At 39.9% G+C, this 16651-nt stretch overlaps 1 protein-coding gene across 2 annotated transcripts; it reads left to right on the top strand.

The window, feature by feature from the left end:
- The first annotated feature begins 1231 nt into the window (after window positions 1–1231).
- On the top strand, window positions 1232–15870 carry slc36a4 (solute carrier family 36 member 4). Of its 2 annotated transcripts, none has more exons than XM_028961681.1 (11): window positions 1232–1484; window positions 3775–3868; window positions 4948–5038; window positions 5536–5624; window positions 6138–6233; window positions 8877–8961; window positions 9365–9577; window positions 12369–12467; window positions 12578–12747; window positions 14294–14463; window positions 15226–15870. In XM_028961681.1, the coding sequence occupies exons 1-11, from the start codon at window positions 1466–1468 to the stop codon at window positions 15516–15518; spliced, it is 1419 nt and encodes a 472-aa protein (XP_028817514.1). In that variant the 5' UTR covers window positions 1232–1465; the 3' UTR covers window positions 15519–15870. The 2 variants fall into 2 exon arrangements, with proteins under 2 accessions (XP_028817514.1, XP_028817515.1); XM_028961682.1 differs by having other exon boundaries at window positions 8925–8961.
- The last annotated feature ends 781 nt before the right edge of the window (window positions 15871–16651 follow it).

Raw genomic sequence — 16651 nt, forward strand, 5'->3', positions numbered from 1 at the left:
GAGACGGCGTCGGAAGACAATCCTTGTTGGAGGGAGGTGGCACTGCATGAGAGGGACTCATTTGAGTTGGATTGTTTTTGTGGGGGCTAGATTGGGTTTGATGAGACTGGCTGTTAGAAGTCAAAGGACAGTGCAAAAATAACCTGTTTGCTTGATGCATTGCACCCTGGGTCATCACATTTGTACCACAAGCAATTGTACCACAATGTTGATTTTGTGTGTTTGTGTGTGTGTGTGTGTGTGTGTGTTTGTTGATTTATTGTCGGAACGTCCGTTTCACCGCCCCACCCGCAGGGGGCGCACAACCGCCTACGGGGCTGTACCCAAAAGCGGGCGAGGACAAAGAAGATATCCGCTATAAACATCCGGCACAGCCTTAGCTCCTCGCTACTCATTTACAGCATTTATCAGACGCCATTATCTAGATCGTCTTACAATCAGTAGTTTCAGGGACAGTCCCCCCAGTGCACCTGGGTCTTCTTGTTCATAGTGTGAGCTCGTCCCCTGTTGTTGCTCGGCCTTTTTGGATTGCCTTTTGCCGATTAGACCATGTTTGACCTCTCTTTTGGATTTGCTTTGGTCTGTTTGATGTCATTAAAGTTAAATGAAACCTTACTGGTCTTTGCTAAATTTAATCAGGCCTCCTAATTTGCATTAATAACATTGTTACTATAAAAATAATAATTAAGTGGAAAATTGGTACTCCTGTAAATGCTCACGTTTGACTGTGTTCTAGTCCGAATGCAAACCAGGTAGGCCAAGTTAACATGCTATTAGGTAGCCTTATTATTTATTACATTATTTTAGTTGGAAGCATTACTGTCATGGCCACACATTAAAGTAAAAACTTGCACACGTCACCACACTCTCCCCTATATATCTCTGATTAATTAAGAGATATTGCACTTTTTTTTTGCATCTTTCATTGATATCTGTTTTAAACACAGTCAAAAAGTGAAATGTGATTTGGACATGCCGAGACATTTCTTTTTTTTCTCTTTTAGCCAAAGTAACTGGCCTTTTCGGGATAGGATTAAGGCATTTTAATGTATGAATTCAACACAGAAAGTAATAAGAGTCCAAACTACAAAATAAATCAAACAGATATATTCTTGCGTTTATGCAGCTTATGAATATTGACTATACGGACACACAATACAATAGATTTTGCATTGATTTGGTAAATCGTCTGCAGATGTGTGTTACGCCCCTTTAAGGAGCGTGACGTCACCTCCGCCGTATTAAGGACTGATCTGCGCGGTGCTCTTTAAATCTTCTCGCCAGGGATCGGTCTATGCAGGATGACGGTGGAGATTCGTCTACAAGTCCGGAAAAGTGGCTCCCTCGCTGCTGTAGTGCAACAGTTTTGTCTTAACTCGTAGATCGGCGTGAATAAAACGAATAAAGCGAGGCTGCGCGCCATTTATGCCTTCTTCTCTCCCTCGGTGTAGATGAACGTAAGGCGATGATGGCCGAGCATGTAGGTATGTATTTGCTGCTGCTCTGCTTCATCTTTATTATGAACGCATTTACAGAACCACTACCGCGGGAGTCTTTCCCAACCGGATATACGTCATGGATTAAGACATGAGAAGACGTCGAAATGCTCCTGCACTGTCTCAGTGTTCGTGAACACCCTGTTCACTTTAATCCTAATGAACCTGTTCCTCTCAACAATAGAATGTGAAAAGGTGGCCTGGGTTGGTTTTTGGTGGCGTTTAGGATCAGCTGGGGTCTTTCTGAACGTACTGATCTGTGTACACTGCAATTTTTTTTTATTAAATTAGGGCAACTACCTAGCTACTTGCAGTATCTTATTCATAATAGCTGTTTTCCAGCTTCTGTGCTTTTATATTTTGTATTAATTATTAATAATTATTTATTTTGGTGCGTGGAAGGTGAATTTGAGCGACTGCATTTCCACTGCCCAGAGCAGTGTCCCAAATCTCAAGCAATGACAATAAAGATGCCTTAACCTTTAACTTACTACCAGACTACTATAATACTCCTTCTCTACAATATCAGATGAATCAGTCCTTATCTATCAACACAGGCCACTGGATTACTGTAACTCCCTTCTAGATGGTCTACCTCTATGGCAGTGGTGGCCTAGCGGTTAAGGAAGCGGCCCCGTAATCAGAAGGTTGCCTGTTCGAAATCCCGATCAGCCAAGGTGCCACTGAGGTGCCACTGAGCAAAGCACCGTCCACACACACTGCTCCCTGGGCGCCTGTCATGGCTGCCCACTGCCTACTAAGGGTGATGGGTTAAATGTGTGTGCTGTGCTGCGCTGCTGTGTATCACATGTGACAATCACTTTTACTTTATGTACCATCCGACCTCTACAACTCATACAAAATGCAGCAGCACGACTGATCTTCAACCTTCCCAAATTCTCCCACACCGCCCCTCTGCTACGTTCCCACCACTGGCTCCCAGAAGCTGCATCAGATTCAAAATACTGATGCTGGCCTACAAAGCCAAACATGGAGTAGCACCACCCTACCTCACAGCCCTTATTACACCTCACACTGCACCTCGTATACTCCGAGCCTCCAGTACTGCTCGCCTGGTCCCTCCATCTCTGAAGGTAAAAGGAAAACATTCATCTAGACTCTTCTCCATCTTGGCCCCTTGGTGGTGGAATGAACTTCCCCTTGAGGTCAGAACAGTTTCAGGTCAGAACAGTTGAGGTCAGAGCACTTTCAAACGGCAGCTCAAGACCTTCCTCTTTAGAGAATATTTAGATTAACTTGTAACTTTCTTATTGTCTGACTTATGTATAGAAACTACTACAGGGTGAATAAAAAGATTGTATTCATAGTTAGGGGTCCTAGTGAACCAGAATTGATCACTTCAGTGATTGAAACATGGAAACACATTGTAAGTCGCTCTGGATAAGGGCATCTGACAAATGCCTTAAATGTAAATAATACAGCAAGTAATTTCTGATCCTCCTCTTGTGTTCAGAGTTGCAGATAAACACGACACTTACCCACTTTGCTCACGCATACTTCAAGGTTCAAGGTTTTATACATCATAGATATACCAGTTTAACACTGAAATGCATCCAGAACCGCTCCAGTTAGTGTAAAGGTACCTAAAGTAAAATACTACTCCACTAAAAGTAAACTTAAGGCTCCCTTTAAACTTCCACTTGAGTAAAAGTGCAAATATTTTCCTTCAGATGTACTTGAGTATCAAACATATGACATGATTTATGCCTCTAATGCTCCATTTATAATTATAACAAGACTCTTAATATGAATGTCATTAATTAGACTGATATCCATTAAAATGATAATTAGTCCAACACATTGAAAAACAGGGACTGAAACAGCAGGGGTTTAAGGCAAAAGTTTCAGTTTAACATTTTATTTGAAACTTAATTATATATTTAAATTCAATTTTAATTTGGATTAAACATGCATCCATAACTACTGCATCTGTATGTCTCTGCATAAACAGAAACCGTACAAGTAAACTAATAGGAACTAGTGTTAATACTAAAATAGATAGTGGTGGCTGAATGTTGTGTTTCACAATGATAATCACATCACTTTCACTATAAATTCAGATAACAGATGCCTGTGTCATTTCAGGGGCATTACAGGTTATGTGTACGTGCTAATTGTGAAGTGCACTGAATATGAGACAAAAAAAGCTTGCTATGTAGAGCCTCTGGATAAGGGCGTCTGATAAATGCTGTAAATGTTTAAATGTTATAAGGATGTGGTTGAGCAAGGCAGTTTGAACTTCAATTTCTAAATGCAGATTTGGAGGTTTTGACTCCACTCATGGAGTCTGTTCCTGAAGAGAACTCTGAGGAAGATGAGTCAGAGCCTCACAGCCAGAAGCAGGGGATCACGTGAGTGATTTACTTATTAACTTAATCTAGTTTGCCTCTTTGTAATCAGTGAAGATACAGGAAACTTCTGGAGTAGTGTCATTTGTACTTTGTGCCCACCGGAATAAAATATGGGGGTCATTCCATGTTAAATCACATTTTCCTCACTGATTTTAACAAGTCACATGAGTAACTCATGTATTTGTGTATGTCTTGGACCGTAAACAAAGTTTTAACTTTATTCGGGGCTGGACAATAGCTTTAATTATATTGGGTGATGCATGGGAAATGAAAAAACATGCCAAAATATTGTTAAATCTATATTGATTTTTTTTACTAAGGCAAGCTAATGATGTCATTAACATGTGCTTTTGGTTTTCATGTTGCTGCAGAGATATTTTAAAGACAGGGTCACATGCTTTTCATACAACGTGTGTTGAACAAGTGCTTGTGTTCAAGCAGACACAATCAGTGCATCAAACGCTCAAACGGACTATGTATTGAAAGTATAGCAATTGTTTATGCACTTCCATTCACACGTTCTCTGTAAACAGTACTGCTTGTATGTAATTTATTATTATTGCAAATGTGGAAGTGCAAACTTGCACGCTTCTTTGTGCCTTATTATATGCACCTACATACATTTCTGAAACAGATTTCCTAATAAGGGTATTGTGATAACACAAGTGTTTTATCATTCGGAGGCAAAAATTCTGAATAAATACAGGAATTATTAATTCAATTATATAAAATCCTTCGGTTTTCTTTGACATCCATTTGACATCCAAAAAAATGCAGTCATATTTTAAGAATATGTATACATAAATTCAGATTAATTTAGTTTTAACTAATCATGACTAGTCATGATTTCTGAAAGATTATTAAAATTGTCTAAATGTGTAAATTCATGAATGTGTATTGAATGAAGTCAATGATATGAAGATAACACACAACATCTGCTTTAAAAAAAAAAAAAAAAAAAAAAAAAAAAAAAGATTAAACATTTCCTGCATAACCTGCTCTGTGTCAACAAATGCCAAATTAATAGTTGTGAATGTACATTAATCACTCATGTCTTGTGTCTTACTCTTTTTCTTCAGGTTTGCCCACACATTACTGCATTTACTAAAGGGGAATATTGGAACTGGTTTGCTCAGCTTGCCCCTCGCACTCAGGAATGCAGGAATTGTTGTAAGTTACATTCCGAATGTAGTGGCAGTGTGTAAAATACAGCTGTTTAATTACCAACTCGCCAACAACTGTTCCACCTGAAGGTTATCTGGACCAAATGCCTGTTCAGTCTTGTTTTTGCCCAATCACCATAGTTTGTTTTGTTTTTTTCTTCCCATAAACTTTTAAATTTGCCTTTTGATGAGAATCAAAGATGAATACTGTGAGATCTGTGTACTATGTTGTACTCAAAGTAGTAATGGGCAAAGGAACCTTTGTTAAATATCTGCAGTGGTTTTTACACCAATAGTGCTCCAAACCACATGCCTTAACCGAAGCATGCCATATAGTGAAATCCAAAAACAATGCCGCTGCTTCATGACACTTTGGCCATTATTAGTTCATAGTGCAGATGCATCCGTTTCAACCAAAGGTGGATTATAAGTGAGTGTGTTTTCAAACTTTAAGAATAAAATTGCTACGCACTTAATGATTGTGTCTCTTTTTTTCCTTACTAGCTGGGTCCTGTGTGTTTACTGGTGATTGGAGTGATATGTGTTCATTGTATGCACATTCTGGTCAACTGCAGTCATCAGCTAAGTGAGAGGTACACACACTCAAATCACAAAACACTGGAAATATATAGCCCACCTTATGAAATTAAACAGCACTTTTGATGTATTTATCCATGAAAATTTATCAGATTTATTTGATCCATGTGTTAAATTGTGTTAAACTCCTTGAGTGGGCTTGCAATGTGTTAAAGTGGTCCAGGGTCTGAAGCTATGAGGCACACACAGATAACGTCTAGAGATGTGGTTTATTAAACTGGAATTGAGGTCATATTCTTACTGCCGCCGGGTGTTATGTGATCCGTGGCTTGGAAAAGAAGCACAGTCCCGCACAGGTGGACATTTTTTAACAGGTGCCTTGGTAATGATGAATCAATAGTGCATTTTATTCATTAGGTTCCGTGCCTGGAGCATTCTGATACATTGAATAGTGAGAGCCTTTCCAAATACACACACTTACTCAGTACTGTATTCTAATATTAGGGGATTAATATAACTTGATGTCTTGATTTTTACACCACCATGTTGCACCTTTTTTCTTTTCTTAGGTCAAAGAAGAGTTCACTGAGCTACAGTGACACAGTGGCTGCTGGCATGCAGACTAGTTCCTTCCAGCTGCTACGGCGAGGAGCTGAATTTGGAAGGTAAAATAGCCCAAGAGAAAGAAATCCTGATTTTGGAATGAGGAGAGCAAAGCAAAGTGAAGAATAGTGGCCTAGCTGTTAAGGAAACAGACCCATATACAGAAGGTTCTGAACCGCCAAAGGTGCCACTGAGCAGCCACTGAGCAAAGCACAGTCCCCACACACGTTTGGATGTCAGAGAGGCAAGATTATATTGGTTTGGACATGTACAGAGGACGTGTTCCGACACCTAGGTTGGGGCATTAGGAAGGCTATAGCAAAAGCTTAAATTTGTACTGTTCTTGGGTTTGGAAGCCTCCTCCAAACATAACTCTTGTTTATATGGTGAAACAACTCAATTTCTTCTCATCGGACTACAAAACTATACTTTAGAATATTAACCATTTGGGCAATTGTCCATTTTTCAGTGAGCCTGAAGGTGTAAATTTTGGAACCGTGGTTTCTTTCTTGAACAACACCCTATTAGTCTATGGTGATAAAACACACTTGATTTATGTTCCAGTAGCTTGAGTGAACTTTATAAAATCCCCAAAAAAAAAAAAAAAACTTCCAGTGAATTAAAGGCAGTTCAAAGAAATCAACAAAGAGCCCAAAATTACAACGACAGTCCTGCACATGACAAGTGTAGAACAGTTACAACTGTTACTTTGGAAAAATGGAATTGTCATTTAATATGACAGTAATATCTTATATAACATAGTCTGTCCATGAGCCAAGGATTCAGATCTTAAAATTGATCAGCTGATGAACAGCCTGTTTTTCAATCCAAAATCTTTAATATGTCTCCCTTCTTTAAACCTCTGCTTAGTCCACCAGCGCAAAACTTGAAAACCAGGAGTGCAGAATTATTAGGCAAATGAGTATTTTGTCCTCTTCCTCATCATCCTCTTCATGCATGTTGTCTTACTCCAAGCTGTATAGGCTCGAAAGCCTACTACCAATTAAGCATATCAGGTGATGTGCATCTCGGTAATGAGAAGGGGTGTGGTCTAATGACATCAACACCCTATATCAGGTGTGCATAATTATTAGGCAACTTCCTTTCCTTTGGCAGAAAAGTCAAAAATAGTGAGATATCTTGCAGAGGGATGCAGCACTCTTAAAATTGCAAAGCTTCTGAAGCGTGATCATCGAACAATCAAGCGTTTCATTCAAAATAGTCAACAGGGTCGCAAGAAGCATGTGGAAACACCAAGGAGCAAAATAACTGCCCATGAACTGAGAAAAGTCAAGCGTGCAGCTGCCAAGATGCCACTTGCCACCAGTTTGGCCATATTTCAGAGCTGCAACATCACTGGAGTGCCCAAAAGCACAAGGTGTGCAATACTCAGAGACATGGCCAAGGTAAGAAAGGCTGAAAGACGACCACCACTGAACAAGACACACAAGCTGAAACGTCAAGACTGGGCCAAGAATTATCTCAAGACTGATTTTTCTAAGGTTTTATGGACTGATGAAATGAGAGTGAGTCTTGATGGGCCCGTGGCTGGATTGGTAAAGGGCAGAGAGCTCCAGTCCGACTCAGACGCCAGCAAGGTGGAGGTGGAGTACTGGTTTGGGCTGGTATCATCAAAGATGAGCTTGTGGGGCCTTTTCGGGTTGAGGATGGAGTCAAGCTAAACTCCCAGTCCTACTGCCAGTTTCTGGAAGACACCTTCTTCAAGCAGTGGTACAGGAAGAAGTCTGCATCCTTCAAGAAAAACATGATTTTCATGCAGGACAATGCTCCATCACACACGTCCAAGTACTCCACAGCGTGGCTGGCAAGAAAGGGTATAAAAGAAGAAAAACTAATGACATGGCCTCCTTGTTCACCTGATCTGAACCCCATTGAGAACCTGTGGTCCATCATCAAATGTGAGATTTACAAGGAGGGAAAACAGTACACCTCTCTGAACAGTGTCTGGGGAGGCTGTGGTTGCTGCTGCACGCAATGTTGATGGTGAACAGATCAAAACACTGACAGAATCCATGGATGGCAGGCTTTTGAGTGTCCTTGCAAAGAAAGGTGGCTATATTGGTCGCTGATTTGTTTTTGAATGTCAGAAATGTATATTTGTGAATGTGGAGATGTTGTTTTTTTGAGTTTTTTGGGTTCATTGAGAACATGGTTGTTGTTCAATAATAAAATTATTCCTCAAAAATACAACTTGCCTTATAATTCTGCACTCCCTGTATTTGTAATTTCCCCACAGTCTTATGGTTTTGTTGAGGTGTGTATAAGAATCAAATTGCTATCAAAATTAATCAAAGTATTAATCTATTAAATCCATTTTTAAAGTTAAAGTTCAGTTTATTTATAGAGCACCTTTAAACAACCAGTTGACCAAGGTCCTGTACAAGGTATCGTGTACATAAAATTGACTGCTAAGAACAAATACAAGTAAGCATAAAACATTTAGAACATAAAAATAAGTTACAAAGTAATAAAACATAACCACAGGACATAAAACAATAAATTACCAATAAACATCACCCAGTTCTAAGTAAAAGCTGCAGAGAAAATGTGAGTTTTTATCCTTGTTTTAAAAACCTTGGGAACTGCCAAAGTTCTGCACTAAAAATCCAGGTGTGAGGTGATAAATGCATGGATTAATCCATTAAATCAATTTTTCTCTGTGTATGTATGTGTATATGTAACAGGCTACTTGTCAGCTTTTTCCTGGTTCTAACACAGTTGGGGTTCTGTAGTGTTTACTTCGTCTTCCTTGCTGAGAATATCAAACAGGTAAGATTTATACACACTCTCTTACATAGTGTACATTCATGCATACATAGAAAATGTGGGCTATTGCGTGCAATATAATGTTAGTGCTCCTAAGCCTGTTTCATAAATAATGCAAATGCTAATGCTTGAGCAAGCTGAACAGTCTACTCTACTGAAAGGGCTTTGGACCTAAATGTGTTACCCTAGAAGGTCACAGGTTTGAATCGCCAACTAGCAAGGTTTCTAAATACCACCACCACACACTCTTAGCATATGTTATGTGTATACTGTACTCTACTGTGTTATGCTGTATTCCCAGTGACAAATAATCACTTTTACTTCAATTATATTTTAACTGGCCTTTGCAAAGCAGGATATCTTGCCAATTAATTGAGATCTAATGCAAATATCTGACTCGGAGCAGGTGGTGGAGGGCAGTCAAGGTAACAACGTGGATGCTCTGGACACTGAGGCAGTGTGTGAAGGGGTTGATCTGCGTCTCTACATGATCTTCCTTCTCCCCTTCCTCATCCTCCTTTCCTTCATCTCAGACCTGCGCACCATGGCAATACTCTCTGCCCTTGCTAATATCGCAATGGCAGCCAGCCTGATCTTCATATTTGCTTACATCACCAGCGTAAGTTTCAGTGTATTTTAGTCCTGGGATTATAATGGACTCCAACTCCATATAATAACTGTCTTTTGGCTGCTCCTGTTAGGGTTTAACCTAGGGTTTAACCGTCTCCATTTCCCCCTATCCTCTGCATCTTCATATCAAGAAAATATAATGGTTTGTTTAAGCAATGTAAGGACTTAATCAGTGCTTATACAGTGGGGCAAAAAGTATTTGGCAGCCACTGATTGTCCAAGTTGTACCACTTAAAAAGATGAGAGATCTGAGTTTTTCATCATGGGTACACTTCAACTGTGAGAGGCAAGAATGTAAAAATAAATCCAGGAAATCACATTGTATGAATTTATTTGTATAATGGTGCAGAAAATAAGTATTCGGTCAGTAGCAAAAGATCACCTCAATACTGTAATGTAACCTTGGTTCAAATGTTTCCTGGAGGTCTTCTCCAGGTTTGCAAGTACTGTAGCTGGTATTTTTTTTATGATAATTATGAAACCCCTTTTTATTACTGTTCCAATACACCATGTCACTAGTACACATATCACAAGTACCAGTGACAAACTGGCCATCCACCCGACAATACATATACATGAATCAGCAGCAGCCAAAGCAGAGACCAGTTACCATTAGGGGAGGCCAATCGTTGTTTTTAGGTCTTGGCATTAATGTCCATACTGGTACTCAGGCAACATTTCCTGCAGAGCTGTGACTTTCTCCGAGATGGTATCCAATTTGCAATCGATAGTCACAGTGAAGTTGTCCAATCTGCAATTTATAGTCACAGCTCTGCCCAACCCATCAATCATCCCAGTCAGCCTAGTTTTTAATTAAAAAAAAAAAAAAAAAGAAGAAAAAAACTATGGCAATGAATAATCCCATCAGCATAAGACCTGTTCTCATGGAATAGGTAGATATCCTCGATGTACTCCATGGAAAAAGCTGCCAGGCACACGGCCCTCCACCTCTTGTAGCAGTCCATCGCGTAACCAGCCGCATACTTAACAGCAGAACGCTCAGGTTAGTTTGAAGAGCAGGGCTAGGAGAATCTCTCAAGGTATGAGACAATAGACCTGACGTGAGGAGATGAGCAAGAAGGAAAAATAGGAAAGGGAGGGAGAGAAAAAGAATGTTTCCGCTGAGAGCCAAGTGGCTAAAGTTTGGCCCATTTTTCCATGTAGGTTTTCTCAAGAGCTGTGACTCTGTTGCTGGGCACAGAGTCTCTATTGGATTGAGGTCTGGAGACTGGCTAGGCCAATCCAGAACCTTGTAATGCTTTTTATGTAGGCACTCCTTTGTTGCACGGGCAGTGTGTTTATGATTTTTGTCATGCTGGAAGATCCAGCCACGTTTAGTCTTCAATGCTCTCACTGATGGATGGAGGTTTTTGCTCACAATACGTGGTCTCATTTATCCTAAATATGGATCAATTGTCCTGTTCCCTTTGCAGAAAAGCTGCCCCAAAGCATAATGTTTCCACCCCTATGCTTCACAGTGGGTATGGTGTTTTTGGGATGCAACTCCGCATTCTTCTCCCTCCAAACACAAGTTTTATTTTGGTCTCATCTGACCACATGATATTCTCCCAATCCTCCGTTGGATCGTCCAGATTGTCTCTGGCGAACTTTAGACAGGCCTGGACGTGTGCTGGCTTAAGCAGGGAGACCTTTCGAGCGCTGCAGGATTTTAATCTATGATGACGTAGTGTTACTAACGGTAAATTTTTCATTTTTTTTGTGATTGTCATTGTGATGCACTGCAGCACAGCACACGGTGCACACAATAAATTGTGTCCTCTGCTTTTTATCCCATCACCCTTAGTGAGCAGTGGGTAGCCATGACAGGTGCCCGGGGGGCATCGGGATTCAAACCGGCAACCTTCTGATTACGGGGCTGTTTACTTAACCGCTAGGCCACCACTGCCCCAAAGCAGAGTGACCTTGTTACTGTGGTCTGTTTACTGCTGCGTGGTTGTTACAAAGATCCTTTGTACCCCACAAGGTGAAATCTTGCATGGAGCCCCGGGTCGAGGATGATTGTCAGTTATTCCATTTACTAATAATTGCTTCAAATGTTTGCCTGTGGTAGATTGGCTCGTCACAGTCTTGTTCAGGTGTACCATATTGTTCCTGGTGTCCTTACACAGCTCTCTGGTCTTGTCCATGGTGGAGGTTTGAGTCCTGTTTGAGACCTGTTTGAACTAACAGAAGAGCATCTTAAGGAAGAACTAACAGTTCTCTGAGGGACAGAATTCTTGCTTGTTTGTAGGTGCTTATTTAAAATAATTATCATACATTTTGTCTCTCACAGGTCAAGTATACATATGATGAAAATTGCAGATCTCTCTCATCATTTTATGTAGGACAACTTGCACAAATGATGGCGGTCACTTTTTTTTGCCACACTGTACATGCATTTATCATATTCAGAAAATATTTCCATATACTACCAACAATGTCTTTAAATAATTTTGTAGTCTCCAATCTCCTTCAAACTGATCCTCTTGTGTATGACATAATCAGCCTTTGTCCATATTAGATAACCATAACCTGTGTGCCAGTTCCCTTTCAGTAGTGCCATCTATCTTTCCTTCAAACCTGACTTGCTTTCCAGTCTCTGAAAATGAAAACATTTGTGTAATAATTTACATAACAGTGGTATGTCTTTCATTTCTTTGGAACATCTGAGTACTGGGGTGTTTCCTGAGCTGGTCAATCAGATGAATTAAGAACATAATTATTTTAAAATGTATTCAGTTTGATCATTGTAGTTTTATTTTTTTAAATATCTCTCTAAGGATGTTGGTGATCCTCGGCGTTTGCCACTGGTTTCAAGCTGGAGGAAGTTTTCTTTTTTTTTTGGAACGGCCATTTTTGCTTTTGAGGGTATTGGTGTGGTGAGTTCTCTTTAATTAAAAAAATATATATTTTTTATTTGTACCTTCAGTTTTACATTTTCTTTGTGCACTCTCTGTTGTTCGTTGCAATTGTGTTTATGTGCATGCAGGTGCTTCCTCTGGAGAATCAGATGAAAGACTCTGCACAATTCCCACAGGCTCTGAACATTGGAATGGCCATTGTTGTAGTCCTGTACATTGCTTTGGCAACACTGGGTTACCTTCATTTTGGTGATGACATCAAAGGAAGCATCACACTCAACCTACCACACAATAGCTGGTATGCACACACACACACACATCTTGGCCAATGGCAGTAAGTAGACATTTAGTCCCTCCAGGATTTTGCGATAGCTTTTTGTGATTTTTTTGATCATTTGATCTAAAATGGCGGAATTTGCGGCAACTTAAGTTGCAACAAAAGTTGTTTTATTTCTGGGGAATGTTGCTGTGAAAATGCAAGTGAGACCTCAGCTGGTCATGCATGTCTGAAACTCTCTGTGAGTGCTTTGCAGTAGAAAAATGTTTTTCAAGTAAAGAGTACATGTGAAAGTGAAGTGATTGTTATTGTGAAACACAGCACAGGCCACTACCCCCTAGGCCACTACTGCCCCCAGTGCAAGAATGACGTTGACGTCAGCCAACTGACACGCAGTGGCTGTCTAGTGGCTGTCTAGTATAAATAGTACCTGAGAAACAGATGCATTCTAGTTCTAGAAAAGGACTGTGGGGAGTTTTAAATGTTTCCAGGGTGCTGGGGAAGGGCGGAGCTAAGAAGGTACCAAGGTGGTGTTGAGGCAGAGGGGGTAGTGGCCTGTGCTGTGTTTCACAATGACAATCACTTCACTTTCACATGTACTCTTTACTTGAAAAACATTTTTCTACTGCAAAGCACTCACAGAGAGTTTCAGACATGCATGATCAGCTGAGGTCTCACTTGCATTTTCACAGCAACATTCCCCAGGTAAAGATATAAAATCATTTATAAATTACTGATTGTGCAATTCAAAAGTTTTAATGTTTATTAGTTTATTATTTGATGAATATAGCAATAGGTCAAAATGGCAGTGATTCGACAAAAGTGCAAAACGTGTATAATTCATGCTGATTGGCTGAATTTGCATTAATTGTTGCAATTGCAACATCGTGAATTCCTGGAGGGACTGGTTTTTAGGTAAGTGAGCATTTTGAGGATTAATTGTAATAGAGAACATATACAGTGCTAAAGGTCAATACAAAATGTTAATACATGTGAAGCATAGGAAAGGAAATGAGATGTGTTCACAATTTTTAGGCAAGTATTAGTGTGCAGAATTATTATGTTAAACAATACAATATTACCGTTTCACTTTGTTTATTAACATAAACAGGAGAATTGTTAACAAACAAAATTAGTGGCCTATATAGCCACCATTTTTCAATAACAATAATAATCCTGCCATTTGTGGAATCTGTCAGTTTCTTTATCTGTTTACAATCAGATTTTTGCACAGCAGCAACTACAGCCTCCCAGACTGTTCAAAGAGGTGTAATGCTTTCAAATTACCTTAAATCTCCTGTTTAAGATGGATTCACAAGTTCTCAATAGGTCAGGTGTACTTTTGGAGTACTTTGAAGCATATTATGGATTAAGTACAACTCGTGATTTGGAATATATACATATAAATGACAATTTGTTCAGAATACGCACTTGCTTAATAAATGTGCACACAGTGTAGTGTGTAGCAGTTCAGTTCCTATACATGTGCTAAAATATACACATAGGTAACCCTTGACATACGGCTGAAATTCACATGATGTGTATGTCTATGTTTGTGTGTTTGCAGGACAAACCAGTTGGTGAAGGTGCTCTATTCATTCGGTGTCTTTGTGAGTTTTGCTATTCAGTTTTTTGTCCCAGTTGAGATTCTGCTCAGACCCCTACTGGAGCATTCAAGAAATAACTGGAAGCAACCAGTAGAGCTTCTCTTCAGAATGTTTCTGGTCTGCTTAACTTGTGAGTTTTTTAAATATTTATATAGGTATATATTTGTATGTAGTTGAAGTTATTATGAAATTATTATGAAATATTTTCCATTAATGAAACTTGATGTAATCAAATATTTGCCAGGTCTATTTAGTAGCTTATGGTACATTTTGCATTTTAAAATACATCATATGGGCTTGTTTCATATATAATTTTTAGTAAAAATGGGTTGGTCAAAAATATTAGCCTTGTGAATGTTTTCATTCAGTCATCATAAAAAGGAACAGAGCACTGGAACACATGCTGCTGTTACTCACCATGCCATGACAAAGGAAATTAGTCTGGAGCTCAGAAAGAAGATAGATTAGGCTTGTGCTAAGGGAGAAAGACTACACTGCAATCTCAAAGCCATTCACAGTGGGGCAGTGGTGGCCTAGTGGTTAACGAAGCGGACCCATAATCAGGTTTGAATCCCGAGAAGGTGCCACTGAGCAAAGCACCATCCCCACACACTGCTGCCAGCCTGTCATGGCTTCCCACTGCTCACTCAGGGTGATGGGTTAAATGCAGACGACAAATTTCACTGTGTGCACCGTGTGCTGTGCTGCTGTGTATCACATGTGACAATCACTTCACTTTATTTTATTTAAAGAGTATTTGTCACCAAAAACAAACACTTGTTGTTCATGGAGAAATCAAGAGTGTTGAATAATTTCATAAGGTGGGCATATAATTTTAGCTATATGTATGGATGATATATATTCTCAGATTGACTGTGGTGTGTATTTTCAGGCCTTGTTGCAGTTCTGGTGCCCCGGTTGGATGTGGTGATCTCGTTGGTTGGAGCTTTCAGCAGCTCAGCACTAGCTCTTGTTTTCCCTCCTCTTCTGGAATTGATTATCCTCTCTCCTCCACCTCCTACCAATATTATAAAAAATTTGTTGATTGCACTGCTGGGAGTTCTGGGCTTCCTTACTGGCACCTATGTCACAATGGAGGAGATAATTTACCCTGAAACACAGAATCGTCAGTGCACCAATTCCTCCTGGACCACAATTGCACCACACAGCAACCTCACTACTTGATGCCCTGTTTTTGCCTCTCTGATCAATGTTGAACACACAAAAGACTGAAAAACCTTATTTATTCTCTTTTTTTTTTGTTTTGTTTTATACACTACACAGTGAGAAGACTAGAGCTTTCCTTCAGTTTATCTGTTGGGCACATGATATTACTCATGGAAATTAGGTCCTGTTGAAAACCAAGAAATTACGAATTTTAAAGTAGTAACAGCTAACAATAGATGAACTAAGATCATGTTTTAAAGCAGTTGAATAGATGTATTATGGCTCTGTTTTGACCATCTAAGGATTTTCCACCTTGCTATATGCTGTCTGTTTTTTTCTGCTTTTAAAATGGACTTGGACACACTCATAATTTTTTTTTTTGCTGTTTCATTGTGTATCAGATCATCACAATAGGTCCCTGCGTGTCTTAATCTAGTATTTAAAGAGCTGCCTTTCCACCCAGTACCTTTTCCTGTTTTAATTAGCTTTAACATTTCACGTTTCTATGGCACTCCCATGAGCCTTTTGCTAATGATAAACTTGTGAAAATGATAAACTTCAGGTGAAACAACTGAAAACATGTTTCATATTCTAGTTTCTTCAAAATAGCCACCCTTTGCTCTGATTACTGCTTTGCACACTACTGGCATTCTCCCGATGAGCTTCAAGAGGTAGTCACCTGAAATGGTTTTCCCAACAGTCTTGAAGGAGTTCCCAGAGGTGTTTAGCACTTGTTGGCCCCTTTGCCTTCACTCTGCGGTCCAGCTCAACCCAAACCATCTCGATTGGGTTCAGGTCCGGTGACTGTGGAGGTCAGGTCATTTGCCGCAGCACTCCCATCACTCTCCTTCTTGGTCAAAATAACTCTTACACAGCCTGGAGGTATGTTTGGGGTCATTGCCCTGTTGACACAAATATGATCGTCCAATTAAATGCAAACCGGATGGGATGGGATGGCATGTCGCTGCAGGATGCTATTGTAGCCATGCTGGTTCAATGTGCCTTAAATTTTTAATAAATCCTCAACAGTGCCATAGCAAAACACCCCCACACCTCCTCCTCCATGCTTCACAGTGGGATCCAGGCATGTGGAATCTATCCGTTCATCTTTTCTACGTTTCACAAAGACACGGCGGTTCGAACCAAAGATC

The sequence above is a fragment of the Denticeps clupeoides genome, chromosome 19 (genome assembly GCF_900700375.1).
Source record: "Denticeps clupeoides chromosome 19, fDenClu1.1, whole genome shotgun sequence".
NCBI lineage: Eukaryota > Metazoa > Chordata > Actinopteri > Clupeiformes > Denticipitidae > Denticeps > Denticeps clupeoides.

Coding starts and splice junctions, on each gene's coding strand:
- slc36a4 (XM_028961681.1), top strand. Junction 6,234..8,876: donor CGAGGAGCTGAATTTGGAAG/GTAAAATAGCCC, acceptor TATATGTAACAG/GCTACTTGTCAGCTTTTTCC. Junction 12,748..14,293: donor AACCTACCACACAATAGCTG/GTATGCACACAC, acceptor GTGTGTTTGCAG/GACAAACCAGTTGGTGAAGG.